General features: G+C 42.2%; 1 protein-coding gene across 18 annotated transcripts in view; it reads left to right on the forward strand.

Annotated features, from left to right (window-relative positions):
• Positions 1 to 9,386: 9,386 nt before the first annotated feature.
• The window catches only part of LOC122459520 (collagen alpha-1(XVII) chain-like), a 32,346-nt gene continuing 20,046 nt past the window's right edge, over positions 9,387 to 21,686 (forward strand). For 8 of the 18 annotated variants that reach the window (XR_006280271.1, XR_006280273.1, XR_006280267.1 and 5 more), the window contains exons 1-5: positions 9,410 to 9,592; positions 9,628 to 9,854; positions 14,729 to 14,839; positions 18,921 to 19,052; positions 19,195 to 19,314. Coding sequence is in view for 8 of the 18 variants with exons in the window: in XM_043511837.1 (XP_043367772.1) it covers positions 9,491 to 9,592; positions 9,628 to 9,854; positions 14,729 to 14,839; positions 18,921 to 19,052; positions 19,195 to 19,314 (692 nt within the window). In the remaining 10 variants the exon portion in view is untranslated. The other 10 variants (XM_043511840.1, XM_043511841.1, XM_043511836.1 and 7 more) reach the window with 10 other exon arrangements.

A 21,686-nucleotide genomic window follows, 5' to 3' on the forward strand; every position in this document is an offset into this window, starting at 1 on the left:
GGCTTGGGGTGGCTTACGCCTGCTGGTGGCACAGGGGTCAGGGTCAGGCTGGTGCGGCTGGGGCAGGCAGCTGGGGCTCCTCTGGCTGCAGAAGGGGAGAGGCTCTGGGGAGGGGCTTGGGGCTTTAGGCTTCGGGGAGAAGGGGCTTGGGGCTCCGGCAGGTGAGGACTCAGGCAGAAGGGGTGTGCCTGGGGCTAGCCTCCTTGAGGCGGAGGGTTCACCAGCCATCCATGATGCAGCCCTCAGCAAAACAGCCATGAAGTCAGAGGTGGCCAGAATGGAGGCGATGAAGGCAGAAAAGGAGTGAGAATTCCAGACATGGGCAGCCAAAGAGAAATGGGCAGTGCAAGAAGCTGACCAAAGAGTCCTGGAGGCAGAAAAGTTGTGTGAGGCAGAGAAACAATATGCCAAAAAGACCTTAAAGCAGCTGCCCATCAGTGAACTATGGATCTAGAGGAATCATAGAATATCAGGGTTGGAAGGGGCCTCAGAAGGTCATCTAGTCCATCCCCCTGCTCAAAGCAGGACCAATCCCCAATTTTTGCCCCCAATCCCTAAATGGCCCCTTCAAGGATTGACCTCACAATCCTGGGTTTAGCAGGCCAATGCTCAAACCACTGAGCTATCACACCCACAGGAAGCCTAAGAGGAGAGAGATAGAGAAAGAGAGCACGAATGCAGGATGATGGAGGCACAAATACAAAACTCAGGCAGCAAACAATCCTCTCCAGAGATTACACAGCTGGGACAAATTGTGCCCTCATTACTAGGAAACTGATTGCACTGAGGAATATTTGACCACCTTTGAAAGAATTTGTAGGGTACAGAACACCCTGGAGGGCCAGAAAATGACTTTTCTGTCCTCTAAGCTGACAGGGAAAGCATTGCAGATGTTTAATGATATAGATGCAAGTGAAGTGATGAATTGTGAGATTTTTAAATGATCTCTGTTAAAAAAGTTTCAAATTACACCAGAAGTTTAGCACCTCAGATTCAGGAAACTTAAAAAGGTTGAAAAGTTAAGTTATGGGGAATTTGTGCATAAAATGGTGGCATAGTTTTAAAAAGTGGATTCAGAATAAAGGGCTGGCATAGTCTAGAGAGGAATGTTTGGGTAACTAACAGGCTGGTGTTGCCACCCAGTTAACCACAAGTTTAAGGGACTGCAGAACTTGGCCCATAGTTGCTGCGAGCATGATTTATGCTGAGCAATACCCTTTTTTCAAGGCAGCCAGTCAGCAGCTATGGACCAAGTTCTGCAGTCCTTGCTGAAGCACAACTTTCATTCCAGACAATAGCAGTTGTACTCAAAGAAGGAAAGCAGAATATTGCCCAATACTAGAAACATTAGACTGTCCTTGGACTCTTATACTTACTGACATGTAACTTACATAACACCAATTAATTTAGTTCAAGATGTCCACCCTAAACCTACATTTTGCTCCAAAAATTCCAGATGTGAAGTGACTGAAGAATATAAACCATGCGTTGCAAAGCAGCCAGATGTTTGTGTGAGCAAGGATTGCAGGATGGAATCAAACACATTTCTCCATGAAACATAGGCCCCGTACAAAATGTTAGCCATCACACATAATTCCCCTTTTTAAGTTTCAAATAAGAGAAAGGAACAAGAGTACTTTTCAGCCTGTTCCCTAAATCTCCAGAAAAAATTAAACTCCTCATTGCATCTTGCAGTCTCCATTTACAGTTATTGATCTGTCCATTTGCTCCTTATATGAACAAAAGTGTTTGCAATTCTCATCAACTCTTATTTCAGATGTTGTTAGTCCCATATGCAACACTTGAAAGACATATCTCTTACCCTAAAACGTAATTAATGTAATTAATATCTGTTCAGTATCTGATACTTCCTCTATTTAGTGTCTACCTATTGTCATTGTGGGGAAATGAACCAAATTGACCTATATAGGTTTTCCCATTGGTAATATGATTCAAGATTAGTACAATTTTTTAAGTCAGTCTTTACCAATGAAACTCTTAACTTACTCAGATGTATATAGTCTTAAGCTAAGTGTAATATTGAGGATTGAATTCTGTATTTGAGGGGATGAGGGAAAACCAGAAAATAAATTTAGTTTTTCCATCAGTTTGTAGCTCCCTCTATGGAAAACTAAATGTATTTAGCATCTTGAATGAAATTGAATCTTAAATTTCCAGTTATTTCAAATCATCTAGAAGTACTAGTGTACTGTTCCATTTTGTCTCCAACCAAGTCACCCCCTGTAGTGAACTATGACAGTCCCAGGCTTGACTATAGAAACAATAACATCTTTTATTTTATAAAGCATCTCACTGAATACTTGCATTATTTTGTTTTTTCCACCCAGACTAGTTTATTTTAAGAGATTTTTGGTGAGGTTTTTTCACCTTATAGCAATCACAAGATATTTCCTTGTTAAGCATGTCAAATGATAATGGGCATAACCTCTCACATATAAAAAGACTAGCAGATGTCTTTATAAAAAATTAGCAGACGTTGACAGAGTAAAGCCATGACAAATTGGAAAGATAGCAAAATGATCACCTATTAAATGATTTAATAAAATCAGTTTTATATAAGAGTATAAAAAAATAGCAGCTGAAAAAAATATAGCCATCTAATCCCTTTTACTCAAACCTGGAAACCTCTATTAGACTTTGTAGCCCTATTCAAAGAAATATTGTACATTTTATTATTTTCCTCCTATGTTGTTCATCCTTGTCAAAGATGGCTCCTTCTCATCTTATGCCTTCGTTTATGTGTCTTGTAAAGTATTTTTATTTTATTGTAATTAAGAAAAATAAAATTATGACAAAAAGAAAAAATGATTTAGCAATTCTATTGGGTGCATTGAAGTCATTTCAATATCTTAAATACTGACCTGTACCCTTGTGAAAAAATTCTTTATTCAATGTAACCTAAAGTATATTGCAACAACTTTAATCACCAACTCAGATTTATCAAATTCAGTAGTTAGCTCCATATGAGACAATCCAAAGTCTGAGTTCACTGATAAGTCAAATATTAAAAACAAGTTGATACACAAATATATAAGGACCCAGTTCTACAAAGGGAGTCAGAATTTCACCCAGAGCATCTACATGTTGAGTAGATGCTCAACATGCCACCAGCCATCAGGTAAATAAGCCCCAAATTTTCCCTTACCACAAGTTATGGAGCAACATTTGCAAAGACCTTTCCACAGTGGATACAAAGATCTGCCCCATCCGAAAATCTACATATTGAAACTAGTACATGAATTAAATTTCCATTGAACAAGAATGTATGCTGATTTGCATATTGGTAGCATAACATGTAATGCTCAGAAATGGAAATCTAATAGATCGCCACTGTAATCAAGATGGTTGAAAGAACCATCAATCACATCTCTGATGGTGAAAATAATTACCAGTGACAAAATGGATGAAAATACACAAAATGTGGTGTCATGTTTGTATTAATGCATTTGTGATATAAACATGGCTCATACACTACATTATTACCAAAACCAAGTTTGCCTTTCTTAGTAAAATATACAGATCTTACGGTCATGAATTGAGCCATTTTTGTGTCAAAATTTAAAAAAAAAACAAAAAAAGATGTTAAAAGCATAAAGGAATAAATTTTACTGAACCTAGATCTATATATAGTAAAGAGCTGGGTTTAAGTCTACAAGAGGAATGGAAGATTTTTCCCCCGAACCAAGTACAATCAGTCCATTTGTTTGTAACACACTGTCATCTGTTGACAGCGCTGGCTGTCTCTTCAAAATTGCTCACACCAAGACCCAGATGGCTCCAAGCTTTTATACCTTTCAAAGCAATAAATATAAACAAAATTTTCACATTACTATTTGACGGCAAATACACGCACCTTTCTGTAGCAATTAGAACACCCTATCCATGCTACAATCCATGGGGAAAACTGCATATGCATCTCAAGGTAAAGAAAAGGATTTAGACCTCATCTGGGGATCCTTTCTTCATATTTGTTTCAGTCTGTACATAGCTTTTGGCTCAGTGAGTCAAACACTACCTTGACTTACATTTGTGAAATTCCTTTGATGTCAACCAGGGTTGTGTGGTGTGTGACTTACAGAATTTGGTCTTGTATTTCTAACTTGAAAGTGGATATCACAATTAAACAAAATAAAATGACAAAACTCAATCCTGACTGTTTACAAATTTATTTCATTTCCTGTACAGTACTTCATGCATATTCAACATGCGGATGGCACTACAGCACAAGCAGTGACACACCACAATATGAAATTACTACATATTAAGTTAATGCATGTAATTCACTCTCTCAGCCCTGGTCTACACTAGGTGTTGAGGTCGAATTTAGCAGCGTTAAATCGATGTAACCCTGCACCCGTCCACATGACGAAGCCCTTTTTTCGACTTAAAGGGCTCTTAAAATCGATTTCCTTACTCCACCTCCGACAAGGGGATTAGCGCTGAAATCGGCCTTGCTGGGTCGAATTTGGGGTACCGTGGATGCAATTAGACAGTATTGGCCTCCGGGAGCTATCCCAGAGTGCTCCATTGTGATCACTCTGGACAGCACTCTCAACTCAGATGCACTGACCAAGTAGACAGGAAAAGGCCTGCGAACTTTTGAATTTCAATTTCCTGTTTGGCCAGTGTGGCAAGCTGCAGGTGACCATGCAGAGCTCATCAGCAGAGGTGACCATGATGGAGTCCCAGAATCGCAAAAGAGCTCCAGCATGGACCGAACGGGAGGTACGGGATCTGATCGCTTTATGGGAAGAGGAATCCATGCTATCAGAACTATGTTCCAGTTTTCGAAATGCCAAAACATTTGTAAAAATCTCCCAGGGCATGAAGGACAGAGGCCATAACAGGGACCCGAAGCAGTGCCGCGTGAAACTTAAGGAACTGAGGCAAGCCTACCAGAAAACCAGAGAGGCGAACGGCCACTCAGGGTCAGAGCCCCAAACATGCCGCTTCTATGATGAGCTGCATGCCATTTTAGGGGGTTCAGCCACCACTACCCCAGCCGTGTTGTTTGACTCCTTCAATGGAGATGGAGGCAACACAGAAGCAGGTTTTGGGGACGAGGAATGCTCCAGCATATTGTTGAGCTGCAAGTAAGGCAGCAGGAGCACAGACCGCCGCTACAGCCCCTGTGTAACCAACCGCTCTCCTTCCCAAGTTCCATAGCCTCCTCACCCAGAAGCCCAAGAACACGGTGGGGGAGCCTCTGGCCACCCAGCCATTCCACCTCAGAGGATTGCCCAAGTAACAGAAGGCTGGCATTCAATAAGTTTTAAAGTTTTAAACTTTTAAAGTGCTGTGTGGTCTTGTCCTTCCCTCCTTCATCACCCCTCCTGCGCAACCTTGGTAATTATCCCCCTATTTGTGTGATGAATTAATAAAGAATCCATGAATGTGAAGCACCAATGACTTTATTGCCTCTGCAAGCGGTGATCGAAGGGAAGTGGGGAGGGTGGTTAGCTTACAGGGAAGTAGAGTGAACCAAGGGGCGGGGGGTTTCATCAAGGAGAAACAAACAGAACGTTCACACCGTAGCCTGGCCAGTCATGAAACTGGTTTTCAAAGCTTCTCTGATGCGCACCGCACCCTCCTGTGCTCTTCTAAGAGCCCTGGTGTCTGGCTGTGCCTAACCAGCAGCCAGGCGATTTGCCTCAACCTCCCACCCCTCCATAAACGTCTCCCCCTTACTCTCACAGATATTGTGGAGCGCACAGCAAGCAGTAATAACAGTGGGAATATTGGTTTTGCTGAGGTCTAACCGAGTCAGTAAACTGTGCCAGCGTGCTTTTAAATGTCCAAATGCACATTCTACCATCATTCTGTACTTGCTCAGCCTGTAGTTGAACAGCAGCTGACTACTCTCCAGGCTGCCTATGTATGGCTTCATGAGCCATGGCATTAAGGGGTAGGCTGGGTCCCCAAGGATAACTATAGGCATTTCAACATCCCCAACGGTTATTTTCTGGTCTGGGAAGAAAGTCCCTTCCTGCAGCTTTTGAAACAGACCAGAGTTCCTGAAGATGCGAGCGTCATGTACCTTTCCCGGCCATCCCACGTTGATGTTGGTGAAACGCCCCTTGTGACCCACCAGTGCTTGCAGCACTATTGAAAAGTACCCCTTGCGGTTTATGTACTCGCTGGCTTGGTGCTCTGGTGCCAAGATAGGGATATGGGTTCCGTCTATGGCCCCACCACAGTTAGGGAATCCCATTGCAGCGAAGCCATCCACTATGACCTGCACATTTCCCAAGGTCACTACCCTTGATATCAGCAGATCTTTGATTGCGTTGGCTACTTGCATCACAGCAGCTCCCAGTAGATTTGACCACTCCAAATTGATTCCCGACTGACCGGTAGCTGTCTGGCGTTGCAAGCTTCCACAGGGCTGTTGCCACTCACTTCTCAACTGTGAGGACTGCTCTCATCTTGGTATTCTTGCGCCTCAGGGCAGGGGAAAGCAAGTCATAAAGTTCCATGAAAGTGCCCTTACGCATGCGAAAGTTTCACAGCCACTGGGAATCGTCCCAGACCTGCAACGCTATGTGGTCCCACCAGTCTGTGTTTGTTTCCCGGGCCCAGAATCGGCGTTCCACTGGATGAGCCTGCCCCATTAGCACCATGATGCCCACATTGCCAGGGAACGTGCTTTGAGAGACGTCTGTGTCCATGTCCTCCTCACTCTCGTAACCGCACTGACGTCGCCTACTCGCCCGGTTTCGCTTTGCCAGGTTCTGATGCTGCATATACTGCTGGATAATGCGTGTGGTGTTTAATGTGCTCCTAATTGCCAAAGTGATCTGAGCGGGCTCCATTCTTGCCGTGGTATGGTGTCTGCACAGAAAAAAGGCGCGGAATGATTGTCTGCTGTTGCCGTGACGGAGAGAGGGGCGACTGACGACATGGCTTACAGGGTTGACTTACAGGGAATTAAAATCAACAAAGGGGGTGGCTTTGCGAGAAACCGAAGGATCAGTTTCAGATCAGAAGACCGCCTCAAGGATAGAACTCAAAACCGGGTTTAGCAGGCCATTGATTTCACAGAGGGAGGAGAAAATGAATACAAAACAAATCTGGTCTATTTCTTGTTTTGAGCCACTTCATCTATCTTTATACATCTTGCTGGCAGCAGACTGTGCAGTACGACCGCTAGCCATCGTCACCTCCTGGGTGCTCAACAGAAGATGGTGCAGTATGACTGCTAGCCATCATCTTCTGCCGGCTGCAGATTAAAAGACAGTGCACTGCCGGTAGGACTCAATCGCCATGAGACGAAACAAGGGAAATGACCTGGCTGAGTCACTCCAATGTTTGCCCAGGCACCTGGTTAAAAGAGCACCCAGAACTACATCAATGATGGCTACCAGTCATACTGCACTGTCTGCTGCCAAAAAGCAATAAACTGCTGCTGTGTAGCAATGCAGTACCATGTCTGCCAGCACCCAGGAGACATATGGTGATGGTTAGCTGAGCAGGCTCCATGCTTGCCGTGGTACGGCATCTGCACAGGTAACTCAAGAAGAAAGGCGCAAAACGATTGTCTGCCCTTGCTTTTACGGAGGGAGGGAGGAAAGGGGGGCCTGACGATATGTACCCAAAACCACCCACGACAATGTTTTAGCCCCATCAGGCATTGGGATTTCTACCCAGAATTCAAATGAGCGGTGGAGACTGTGGGAACTGTGGGATAGCTACCCACAGTGCAAAGCTCTGGAAGTTGACGGTTGCCTTGGTACTGTGGACACAGTCTGCTGACTACATGCACTTAGAGCATTTGTGTGGGGACACATACACTTGATTGTATAAAAACGCTTTCTACAAAACCAACTTCTATAAATTCAACCTAATTTCATAGTGTAAACATACCCTCAATGTAGTCCCTCTGCTTTATTATCCACCACTAATCTAAATTTATTTTGAGAAAATAAAATCTTTTGAAAAAATGAATCTATTGCTACCTTAAAATTAGCACAGTACTATACAAAGCAGTTTCCAAACTATAGGTTGCAATCATGAGGGATTTTCAGTGTGCTGTGTCTGGTAAACCTATTATCAAGGGTAACCAAGTCTAAAATTACCCATCACACTGCTTTTAATGCAGACATCTGCAATATAAAACAACAAATGACATTTGGGTAGTAGGATAAGCCTGGAATATTAATAAAGGAATAATATAGGCTAGACTGAAGTCTAAACAAATAGGAAGTAGGAAATAACTTGCTTAAAAAACAGTAATTTTTCACTAAAATGGGACCCAGGTCAAGTGTTTAGAACAGGGGATGGGAAGTCCAGATTTCTGCATTTTTTCCAATTCCACCACTGAAATCTCATCCGACATTCCTTAAATTACTTCTCTGTGCCTCACCTGAGGTGGACTTAATCTATCAGTAACAGTGATACCTACCGCATAGTAATGTTGTGATGATGATAATTAACATCTGCAAATTACTTTGGATCAGAAGTGGCACAGTGTGTGTGAAGTGCAGGGTCTCTGTATCCTTCTGCTGTATGCATGCTTATCTTCCAGATATATTACAGAGGATGGCCAGCTATGCCATGTAAACCAACAACTAGCAAGTCTGTTGTCCTGGCAGCTTGGAGGAGATGCTGAATTGGTCTTAGACACATCTAAGTAGCACTCTTGGATGCTCACTTGTCATCCAGAGAGATGGGGTGAGGAGTGGCTTTTTAATAGGCACGGATAAGAAGGGTGAGACCCTCCCAGAGATTAGGGTTTGGGGCATGGGATTCTCACGGGAACGGGGCAGTTGCATCCTGGCAGGAAACGGAGAAGCGAGGGACTGAAAAAATCGGAGGCGCGCCCAGATGGGTCTCACATTTCCTGCCGCAACAGGGCAGGAGCATCGAGGGCCCCATGACCTCTCCTGGCAGCCCTGCCATTGACCGCGCTGGGGCTGGCCCTGCAGCCTCTAGGCAAGCCCCCAGGCCAGGAGTGTTGCGAGGGGGCAGTGACACCCGCTGGGAGCCGCAGCAGGGCGCAGCCCCGCGCAGTGCAAGAGGCTCTGGGGTCCCCACTCAGCGGCCCCCGCCCTTCACGGAGGGGTCCGGTCCTCTGTGAGGAGGAAGCTCAGCGGCTGCGGTGGCAGAGGCGGTCAGACCTCACGGGCCCTAGTGAGCGCCACCTCCGGCGAGGGCAGTCACTGCCCATCGCTTGGGGGGCGCCCCGAGGGCCACCAGCTCCCGCCCTGCTCGGGGCGGGTGGGGAAACTCCCCCCCACGCCGCGGCTCTCCCGACCCCGCTCAGCCGCGGCAGGCGGGGCCCCCGGGCAGCCCCGGTTGCGTTAATAAACGGGGGACGTTCTACGCAGTGACGTTCCCCCCCACTGCGGGCCGGGCGGAGAGAAGCTCCGCCCCTGGCAAGGGGTGGGCGGAGCTCTCCGCCTCGCCGGCCCACTCGGGCGCCATTTTGAGAAGCTCTTTGTGGGGCGGGGCTGCGAGAGACGCTCGGTGCATGCCCGGGGGGCGCGGGGCCTTGGCCGCTGTGATTGGCCCTTCCCTGGGAGCGCGCGGTGCAGCCGGGCCTGAGCGGGGAGTGGGGCTGCCCCCCCCCCACACTTCTCACTTACCCCCTTTGATCCCCCTCAGCAGCCACTGAGGGGGGATCCCCTCCTCCGGCTCTCCTGGGGGTTGCGAGCCCCGAAGCCAGGCACCCCCTGTGATAGCGGCAGCCGGCCGGAGCGTCGGTATCCCCGCGCCTCAGGTGGGCTGGATGCTCCCCGCCTGCCGCGCGATTCCCGCGTCTCCCGCTGGGGCGCTCTCCGGGGCTGCCGCGCCACTGAAACTGGGGGCGGGGGGCGGGAAGCGGGGTCCTGCAAGTAAGCAGAAAACCAGCCCCGGGAAGCCTTTGTCCCGGCTGTCCTATGGCTGGTATGAAACCCAGTGGCTTCTTTAAATGGGAGCCACAGACTGTATGGGATGCCGCCTCTTCTGTCCCGTTCCCCCCTCTGTTTACACTGAGCAGTCGCTGGTCGAGGTGTGATGTGATGTCTCTTGTCGTTTATTGGCGGGGGGAGGGGGTGAAGGTTTAAATAAAAAGAAAAGGAGTACTTGTGGCACCTTAGAGACTAACAAATATATTATAAATTTGTTAGTCTCTAAGGTGCCACAAGTCCTCCTTTTCTTTTTGCGAATGCAGACTAACACGGCTGCTACTCTGAAAGGTTTAAATAGTAACCCGTTTTCCTAGGCTTTACTCTCTACCCTACGGACCTCAAACAGCGCCCGTGGATATGCCCTGGTCGCTTGTTCCCTGTATCAGCGCTGCTTTTTTAGTGAACTATTTGGTTTATTAGAAAATGGTACAAAGATGCTTACTGTTCTTCTCCTTCAGCTGAGTGGGATTACTGTGCTGTCCCCGCCGTGCTCCTGCTTTGGTTTATTCGGAGGATGGAATTAGCCCGACGCTGATGGCTTATGCACTAGACTGCATTCATTGCCGCCTTTCGCCTGGTTCTTCCCTCCTGAGAAGCATCACATCTGTTCTGCTCTTTCCTCAAGATGCTTGCTCAGAAATGTGAGAGTCGTTGAACTGATGTGACCCCGCTCAGTCTGTACTGTTCCGGCTGGGAAGCATGGTGTAGTAGAGCAGGATGGACACTTGGCTTGCCTTGAGCGGTACACAAGAAAGTTAAGGTGAATCAACTAAAAGTGTGAATAGAATGCATATAAATTTAAAATGCTTTCACTCAGGAGCAAAATAAATGTTGGCAGTATTTTCATCGAAGGAGGATTAAATTACAATAAACGCATGCTGCCGGCTGGATATGTGTGGCTCTGCGAATCAATTGCATGGCACTTAAATCTCTCCTGGGCGGCTGCCCAACCACACAGCTTACATGGAACACAGGGTAGCACCTACAAGTGCAACAGAGATCAAGGTGCTATTGTGCTAGGCACTGTATAGGTACATAGTAAGAGATAGTCCCTGCCCTGACGAACTTTTAGTCAAAAGTACACAAGACAGTAGACGGATGGGAAAAAAAAGTATTAACCTCATTTTACAAGTGGGGAGCTGAAGCGTAGAAAAAATGATTTGCCCGAGGTCACATATGAAGTCTCTGGCAGAACTGAGTTGAATCCAGGTCTTTTGAATCTTTTCCCATAGCCTTATCCACAAGCTATCCTCTATTTCTCAATTTATATATTATTTGGAGTTATTCCACTGAAATACAATAAATATATTTTAAACTCACTAACCAAAGTGAATTTATATTATATTTACAATCTTAAATTGTAATTTTAAAACGTATTTTGAGTACAGTCTAAATTGACACTCTTTAGGGGCCTAACTATACCTCAATAAAATGGTAAATCATTAGTTATTCCTTTTGCCGTTTTGGGATGACTCCAGTTTCTATTCCTTTAGATTTGATGCTTTAGTCATTTTCTAGTGTATACTGTTGCCTACGTATGTATTTCATAGTGGTCTTTGATTCAGTAAAATGTATTGATGTGTCTGATCCTGAATGTCAATCTCAGGACAAAAAGAAAAGGAGTACTTGTGGCACCTTAGAGACTAATAAATTTATGCATCTGATGAAGTGAGCTGTAGCTCATGAAAGCTTATGCTCAAATAAATTTGTTAGTCTCTAAGGTGCCACAAGTACTCCTTTTCCTTTTGTGAATACAGACTAACACGGCTGCTACTCTGAAATCTCAGGACAGAAAATCTAGAAAAGGATTTGAAATATTTAAAAATCTTCTCTGTAACCTGGTTACATGCCAACTGTAGGCAGCCATGTGACTAACAGCAGATCGTTGTTGCTGAATGAAATCATTGTCTGCACAGCTTCCCCAGTGTCCCACTAGCTGTGGAACATCTTCTAGAGACATACTGTAAAGACATGAAACTGTGTGTATAAATAAAACTCCACTAACTTAAATGTTATCAGTTCCTTCTTGCTGTCTATTTTGTCTTTCATCTCCTGTTTTTTTTATTTCTTCCCCACTTCATTTTACAAGCCAATGTAGCATCCACTTGTGTGTTCTCTTCTTCCTGGTTCATCAACATGTGCTGGATCATCATCTGAGACTACTATAACATGAAATATATGCAAAAAGAAAAGGAGTACTTGTGGCACCTTAGAGACTAACAAATTTATTAGAGCATAAGCTTTCGTGAGCTACAGCTCACTTCATCGGATGCATTTCCGATGAAGTGAGCTGTAGCTCACGAAAGCTTATGCTCTAATAAATTTGTTAGTCTCTAAGGTGCCACAAGTACTCCTTTTCTTTTTGCGAATACAGACTAACACGGCTGCTACTCTGAAACCTATGAAATATATGGAAGAGTGTGGGTAAAACAGCAGGGGACATACAATTCTCCCCTAAGGATTTCAGTCACAAATTTAATGAAGGCATAATTTTTTTTAACCAGCATCATTAGCATGGAAGCATGTCTTCTGGAACGGTGGCAGATGCATAAAGGGGCATACAAATGTTTAGCATATTTGGCACGTAAATACCTTGCAATGTCGGCTACAAAAGTGCCATGCAGATGCCTGTTCTCACTTTCTGGAGACATTGTAAATAAGAAGAGGGCAGCATTATCTCCTGTAAATGTATATGAACTTATTTGTCTTCGCGATTGGCTAAACAAGAAGTAGGACTGAGTGGACTTGTAGACTCTGAAGTTTTATATTGTTTTGTTTTTGATTGCAGTAACAGTTTTTATGTAATGGAAAAAATCTACATTTGTAAGTTGCACTTTCAGGACAAAGATTGCACTACAATACACGTACGAGGTGAATTGAAAAATACAATTTCTTTTTATCATTTTTACAGTGCAAATATTTGTAATAAAAATAATATACACTTTGATTTCAATTACAATACAGAATAGAATATATATGAAAATGTAGAAAAACATCCAAAATATTTAAAACATTTAAATTGGTATTCTATTGTTTGTGTGATTAAAACTGCGATTAATCGCAGTTTTAGTTTTTTGAGTTAATCATGTGAGTTAACTGCAATTAATCAACAGCCCTACAGAATAGGATAATACAATGTGGAAAACCAGAACTGGGAGCAATCATTGTCGCCAGACCAATATATAGAATTAGAAATTTCTTGAAGGGGAGTAATCCATCACTAACTGTGTAATTGCCTTTTCAGCATGTTTTGCTAGGCTGAGGCTTTTTGAAATACCAGCCACTTTATTAATAGGACTTCCAGGACAACGAATGCCTTTTTTATTTTTAAGATGGAGGAGGATATAGAGATGCCAATGGATCGGGCTGACTCTGCTATTGAAAGTGGTGACATGACAGAAACCAAAAGCAAGTGAGCATCTACAATTAAAATAATAATTTAAAGTACCTAAAGAAATGCACCTTTTTCAGTAATAGTTGTTCTCTTTTGGGGGCCCTTTGTGTGTGAAATATCATCTTTTACAGGCATGATGGGTTGATTTCCATATTAAGCTTGCTTTTTAAATTCATCTAATAAAGTAACTACTATAGACATTAGTGTCTTTATAAGGGTTTGCATATAAGTCTAAAAGATCCATGTGTAGGGTTTGCTGAGATGTATATTCAGGTATTTTGCTGTATTTTCACTTTAACTAGATTGACAGTTTACTAAAAAACCAATCAGGATGCATATTCTGTTTCAAATGAAAACACCAAAAACTCAAAGTGTAATTCTTCTGTAGACTAAACTACTTTTTTAGAATAGTTTGAGAAAACATTTTTATCTAAAAGTATTTGGTTTAGTGAATTTATATTAATCTAAGATTCTTATATTAAGAATTCTTGTCAGATACTTAAATTAAGAACTTCTGTGCACCATATAACACTAGCTGCTTACTTTACTTTTTGCTTTCCTGGGATATGTTTGAATATGCCTTATGTTTTCAAATTCTATCTTATTTTCCACGTCCCTTTTCATCTATGGCTGCCTTCCTGGTGGCTGTCCACTTCCAATCTGGCCCTAAAATTTCTTTCTAGTATCTTGAAAGTTATATTAACTCCTGGTAGACTCTAAATTAGTCCATTTGGTGTTCTCCAGTTTTTCCTAAATTTGAGAACTAATACATGGAGTAGAAAATGCTGGTATCCTTTTTCTTGTGGTATGACTTTTATTCAAAAATGATATTTTGTCAGTCCCTTAAATTTGTTTGCAACTCCCTGATTTTTGTAGCATATTGCTAATATTTATTCTCATGATTGTTATATATAAAGTGGTGGTGTCTCAACTACAAAATTGAAAAAGGTCATGGTATAAATGTGAAACAAAATTTGCCCCAGAACAGAGCTTTATGTGACCCCCCCTCTACTAGAGTGAATTTCACTGACAGAAAATGAAAATTTCAGTCTGTAGGTAACTCATGCTCCCCAGAATATTCATGTGCAGTAGCTCTCATCATGACTGTTCTAATTTGAGGCAAATGTGATAAATGTTGTTCAACATATACTCAATTAGGGCCTAATCCAAAGGGTGTTTTTCCATTGACATTAGTCAGCTTTGGATCATGCCTATACAGCAACAGGATTAGAATCAAAGAATGCATGGTTTTTAAAAAAAAAAAAAAAAAAAAAGTAGAATGCAAGTTTAAAAAATGTAAACTAATAGGCATTGTGCAGTGTGTCAGCGGGCAGTTTATATGGAACAGTTTGTTAATGGAGATGTAATTTAGTTTTCAAAGCAAAGGTAATTGCCTTCATTTGTTTCCTGCCTTTACATTCAGGGGACCAAGAGGTCGGGGCAAAGGAAGAGGTGGCAGAGATTTTGGAAACAAGGGACAGCTTTCATATGTCAGAGGGAAAATGCGAGGCAAAACAATTAATGGGCTCATAAGGTAATACTTGGCAAACTAATAATTTTTATTGCATTGTTGACTTTCTCAAGAAGAGGCATTTTATGGTAGGTGGACCAATCTGTAACATAAGGTAAACGTTGAATTTTACAAATAAAATAGAATGCTTTCAAAGACAATGATGAATAGTTGGGATAGCCTTGACATATATTGTTGAAGTTAAGGGTGACTTCATGTAAATTAATCTGTATTTTCATAAATGAAGCTTTCAGTTGTGAACTTCTCAAAGACATATTTACTTTTGAAATTAATGTCTTTTGGGTGGGAGTGTTACTGAAGAGGGAAAAGAGATTTGGTAGTCAGATTCTATCAGGAAAATAGAACAGCTTTTTATTATTAAACAATGCTTTTGTCCTACTCTACTCTAGGAATTATTTTTGATCTTGTGTGATAGATAACATATCCATAACAGTACAGCACTTAAATATTTGTGGCACTTTGAATGTGGAGGTATTGGCTGTCATACTTACAGATGTGTTAACAGTTATAGCAGGCTGATAGCACAAGGTGTGTATATATGTTATATATACTTACTTAACATGCTTATTTCATTACTATATTTAGAGATACGAATTTAATTAAAGGACATGGAAACTGATTGTTCTTTCTCTTTCATTGCAGTCACAGCTTGAAAAGTAAAATAGTCCAATTGGCCCTCTTATGTCTCTATGTGCAAATTTTCTAAAAGCAGTTCTTCATTAAGGAGACCCAAACTGTGTAAACTTGTGTCTGTTTGGAGAAGGTGAAAATAAAAGCACAAATGCATCTCAGATGCTGCAACTCTGTCTGATGTAGGAGTGAGTTGCAGCAGGGACCTGCAGATCTCTGTGGTGGGGAGGTTGTTGTAAAAGACACTATTCTCACTGGAGGAATTTCCCCTATAGACAGTTTTGCAGAATAGTGTCTCCAAAACCAAAACCATGGGGTCTTGCAGCTAGACAGATGGGGCACCTGCTCTCGCTCTCACCAAAAAAAAAAAAAAGGGGGGGGGGAAGACAGTATTATTATCAAAATATTATTACATTCATTTCCCAGATTTGAAAATTCAGGCATGGGTTAAATGACTTGCCCAAAGGCACAGAGGGGATCTGTGGAAAAAGAGTTGAGATTAAAACTCCAAGATCTTGTCTCCAGCACTCTTGCACTAACCACTCACTACAACATACTTCTTCCAAGCAGCACCTGTAAAGTGGGGATGTCAGGAAGAGCGCCCTCAATTACCAGTGGTGAGGTTGAGAGGGAAGGAAAAAAGAGAATATCCCTAACATCTACAAAAGGAAAAACTCACCCAGGCATAAAGCCATTATAGTTTTGGGGAAAAAAACAACAGAGCTAAGAGTCTTACCATAAAGAGGGATTGCAGAACAACAATAGCATCTTGCTGCAGTGTTTTGCACTGGAGGCCAGAGCAGGAAGGGGCCATCATTTTCTTTTCATAACCCTCTTATTAACTGTCCAGGGCCCCAGCAGCCAACTCAGGAGTCTGTTGCAGGGACCATAATTACCCAATCAAAGCCCTCTTTCAGGAACTGTCATTCCTTTGGTTGAGTGATGCAACAAGGCAGCACAGCAAGTGGGATCTGACCTTCAGGCCTTACCCCACAATCCCACCCTTGATGGGAAGGCCAGCATGCCTTAAAGAATATGGAGGCTCCTTATTTTTTTCGTCTTTCCTTGTGACCCTACTGTGACGGGTTCTCCCGTCCCCCCCGGGGTGCCACCTGGAACTATTGTGCACTGACTCAGCAGCCTGGGCTCCCTTTACACCGTACTGCTGTGACAGGCCCTCAAGCAGGCTCCTCCAGCACACATACAAGTAGGGACACACCCAGCTGCAGCTACACACAGATGCTGAGATTAGCTCTGCATGGGAAGGCTCAACTAAAGCACTTCCCAGTTCCTAAGGCACGCCCCCTTCTGGAGTGTAAACCCAAAATTATACCGTCTTGCACTGCACAGGGATCTATACAGCATAAGCTCATGAAATTTGCCCCCTCTTTCAATGTGGAGGAAGATATACAACAGCTTTCTGCCCCCCGTTATGATTTCCACACACTGGTTTTAGACAAAACAGAAACAGGTTTATTAACTACAAAAGAGAGATTTTAAGTGATTATAAGGGATAGCAAACAGATCAAAGCAGATTACCTAGCAAGTAAACAAAACGCAATCTAAGCTTAAAATACTAAAGATATTGGATATGAGTAGCAAATTCTCACCCTAATTGTTGGTTTTGGCAATTTGCAAAGATTCTTGAGAGCAAGCTGCACTTTCAGCTTAAAACTCCAGGTATTCCTTTTACAGGCTAGAAATCCCTCTAGCCTGGGTTCAGCCCTTCTCCCCTAGTCCAGTCTTTGTTTCTCAGGTGTTTCCGGCAGTCTTCTTGGGCAGGGAGTCAGTGAAGAACCATGATGATGTCACTCCCCGTGCATTAAATAACTTTTGCATATGGCGGGAACCATTTGTCTCCCCTCTTGGGTTCCCATGCCTGGTCAGGGGAAAAACACTGGTATTCCAAGGTGGAGTCCAGTACCAGGTGACTTGGTCACATGCTCCTGTATGGGGACAGCAGCCATGACTCAGAGACTGTTTGTAGCGTCCTCAGGAAGGCTCCCCAGTGGGAGATTAGCATCTTCTAAGACCTATTGTTTTCCCTAATGGCCCTTTCCAGCCAGCCATCTAGACTGATTGCATTCTGTCTAGTGGGTGTTCCCCAGGTGTAAACACATTTGCAATAAATGCATAGACTAGTAGTCCTAATTTCAGATACCAAAATGATACATGCATACAAATAGGGTAATCCTATTCAGTGAATCATAACCTTTTCAATGATATCTTACATGACCTATCGCATAAAATACATCATAGTTAGGTCATAATCATATCCTAATAATATCACTATGAAGAATGGTTTCAGAGTAGCAGCCGTGTTAGTCTCTAAGGTGCCACAAGTACTCCTTTTCTTTTTGCGAATACAGACTAACAAATTTATTAGAGCATAAGCTTTCGTGAGCTACAGCTCACTTCATCGGATGCATTTGGTGGAAAAAACAGAGGGGAGATTTATATACACACACAATAAACCCATTGTTTCATGTTCTCTGTGTGTGTATATAAATCTCCCCTCTGTTTTTTCCACCAAATGCATCCGATGAAGTGAGTTGTAGCTCACGAAAGCTTATGCTCTAATAAATTTGTTAGTCTCTAAGGTGCCACAAGTACTTCTTTTCTTACTATGAAGAATGTGGGGCATAAGCCATTACTTCTCATTTACCTCCACAGACAAATTTACTCTAAGCAATTCTTCCTTATGTAACCAAGCTATGTACATTTCTCTACGTGGTTGTAAAGTGATGCTTAACACAAAATCTTTTGGAAGTAGGAAAGGGGAGCTTTAACGAATTTATCTTACAGTTGTCTATAGCATATAGTATGTAAGCACTAGTGAACTAGACTTGCATGAAATACGTATTATCCTTTTATGAAAAAAGAACACTTCTAATTGCTGGCCACTATAAACCTATAGAAACATGAAGCTAAAAGGGTTAGGAAATGTCAACCCAAAATGAGAAGCAGGAATTGGAACCAGTAACCTATTCAGCCATTTGTAGTTTTAACAAAATTAAAAACAAAGTTAAAAAACTATTAACACTTAACTTCAGTAGCCCAATAAAGAATCACTCTATAGAAAACAGGTAACATTACATGTAACTTCCCTTGAACAAGATGGTAAGAAGCTGGGGAGAGACTCCTTGCAAATAGCTGATTGTTTAAAGATTTCTATAAAAAAGTTCTCTCTATTTTCATTGTATTCATTTGGCATTCCATTCTTCTCTAATTTCAGTAAACACTGTATAGTATTAGTAAGTAGTCATGTTTTTTCTTGCAGCTTGGCAGTAGACATACATCTAATGTTAGACAATTTATTCATGCCTTCTTACAAAGACAGTTCCAGGAGCAGTTTTTACAGTCTTCACTTTATATTATTGTATCATTGTAACTGTACAATGAAATAAATGCAACTTAACTTTCAGATCTGTACTGAAAACAAGTGTCTTTCCAGACGTGTGATAGGAAGAATGAGTCTATATCCTGACCCCCAAGGCCGAAGAGGAGGCAGAGGGGGGGCCACCTTTTCTACCATCCTCACCCATGAGAAGAATGATGAGAGATCCTTTCTCACTTCCACCACAAGGTTAGTTTTGAGAACATTGATAGAAAGGTGTTTGTTTAAAAATGCTGGATGTGTAGTGCTGTAGTCCAGTTTCTGTAAGTGAGAAATTGGTTCACATAGGAAGAATACCAGAGGGTTTGTTTGTTTGGACTTGTCTGTGCAGACATGGACTTCCTCCTCCACCATCACCACCAGGACCAATGGGCTTCAGAGGCAGGCCACCTCATCCCAAAGCCAGAGGGATGCTGTGGATGCCAACCGGTCGTTTCCCTCCGCCAAGAGGGTAAGAACGTTGCTTTGTCTTGTCTTTTTAAAATTGATTTTATTTGAAACCTAAAATTACAGTAATTTTAAAGCTGTCTCTTGCAAGTATTAAAATCAAGGGCCATATCCTATGTAAACATTTCAGATTCCATTGTTGTAGTAATTTTAACTGCTGTGGAAGCCTTTTAAATATGCATGAGATTGCTAAGAACAAAATAAGTTTAAATCCAAATTGTAATGTAGCGTTGTGACTCGTTATTTTAAAGCAGTTATCTTGAGAGGAAAAAATAATTACGATTTTATCCTTTTATACAGCTTTCCCAGTGGATCCGGTGTACCATCCCCTCCGCCACCTGGACAGGGCCAGAGATGGCCTGGACCGCCAAGTGGCAGACACTATTAAAGAGGCTTATTCTTTACATTGTATAGCAGGGCGCTTTCTTGTTATCTTAAAACCATTTGAAATGGCTGGACTAAGAACTGCCTATAAAACATTAAAGATGGCAAAGAATATTAATTGAACTTAGACAATTAGTATTTTCCAGCAGCCCTCATGCACCAGTTGGCAAAAGCCATATATTAAAAAAAATCTGTGACTCCTTGCATTTTTTTTCAAGCATATTCTTTTTAAGCCTAGGTTTTATGGACACTGACTCCTGCACATGAAACGTAAAAGGAAAAACACATCTGTTACAATAGTTCAAGCCTTCATTTAATATACAGAACTCTGATTGCTTTTGACAATTGTGTTCAGTTTTTTTTAGTGTAGAACATGCATTTGTTTTAATGCTATGATTTTGTGTGTATAAACATGAACTTTTTTTAAGGGTTTGAAATCACTTACAAATTTGATAACAGTAAATGCAGCCAACTGCTTAATATTTGGGAAGAGTATACTGTACTACATTTTGAAGTGTTACCTGTAGAGCCCTGTAAATCCATGGGAATCTGCTTTCTATCTATTGATATCTGCAGACCAAGGGTCTGCAGCACACACTCACTGGAATGGAGAGGCTATCACCTAGCCTGCAGGCTCCAGCTCTGCTCCCTAAATCATGCAGCAGCAGGCTGGGCATTCTGGGAGTTGTAGTCCCCAGCTTGCTCGGATGGAGGAAGTAAACGACAACTCCCAGAAAGGAGTAAGCCAAGTGCCATTTTGAAGGTGTGGCTGTTCTTTAAATGAGCAGGCGGCAATAGCTGTGTGCATTAGAGCCTCTGCAAGTGTGTAGAGCTGTTTGAGCCCCCCACGGGGAGAGCGGTGATGTATAGAAGGGCCCAGAATTGTAGCCTCTCTGCCAGGAGCGGGGAAGGAGGTACGGCAGGGGCGGAACAGGTGGCAGGGCAAGAGGTCTCTGGGGAGAAGTGGAGGGGTGGTTGAGGGTTGGGGCTTGACACAGCCCTGTGTCACTGCTGTGCAGTTACCTGTAGAGCTATTTAGAGCCCTGCAAATCCGCAGATATCCACAGACAATTTTTGTGGCTGGGATGCGGATATACCTTTTTGTATCCATGCAGGGCGCTAGTTATCTGATACACTAAATGTAATGGTTAAATAGAAATCTGTGAATGTTAATTTTGAAAAGCGTCAGTAGTTCATGAATGAACTTAAAAAACAACTGTGGACTGTGTTTAATTTTATGATAATTGTTCTTTATACACAGCTTGACCTCGTCGTTTAAATGACCAGTTGTGTAAGTAACTAATTTCTAAACAAAGTGTGTAACTGAACACTTGACAAATTGTATAGTACAACTGGTTATGCATTTGCATTACCTACAGCATAAAATCAAGTTAAAATGTCAGTTACTTCAAACTATGCTAACTGACAGTATTGTTAAAAATCGTAATTGTACATACTGTGAAACGTATGGATTGCTGTATAATCACCCTAACAGTTAATTTAACTTCGTTAATGTGAAAAAAATAATTTCAAAATAGTGAGACCTGTAACTTTGTGTTGCTTGTTGCTGTTGAAATGATAGATGTAATTGTAATATTTTGAAACAGTGCTGTTTAAATTCAAGGGTGATCAAAATCTGTAAATTATTTTAATCTTTAAAATGTGCTGTGTTCTTTTGTGCTGAGGGCTGAATTAAAATTTTTTTTAGCAGTTTGGTGCAGTTGGGGCTTTTTAATTTAAGCAGTCCCTTCACTGGGTCCAAAGACTGCAAGCAAAATATAATATATGAAAAAAGCAATAAATTAAGGTATGAGAGTGCAAAAATAGGTGGGTATTTCCCACTTTCCTGGCTTCCAGTAAATCATTATCAAAATTCTTGAAGTACAGTATTTCATTGGTAGTAAATTTATAGCTAGTTTATAGCAATTCTGATTCTCAGTGTACTTAATTTTTCCTGAAAGCTAATATTTACCTTTCACATTTTATTCTTGA

This window comes from Dermochelys coriacea, chromosome 3 (genome assembly GCF_009764565.3).
Source record: "Dermochelys coriacea isolate rDerCor1 chromosome 3, rDerCor1.pri.v4, whole genome shotgun sequence".
In the NCBI taxonomy this organism is placed as follows: Eukaryota; Metazoa; Chordata; order Testudines; family Dermochelyidae; genus Dermochelys; species Dermochelys coriacea.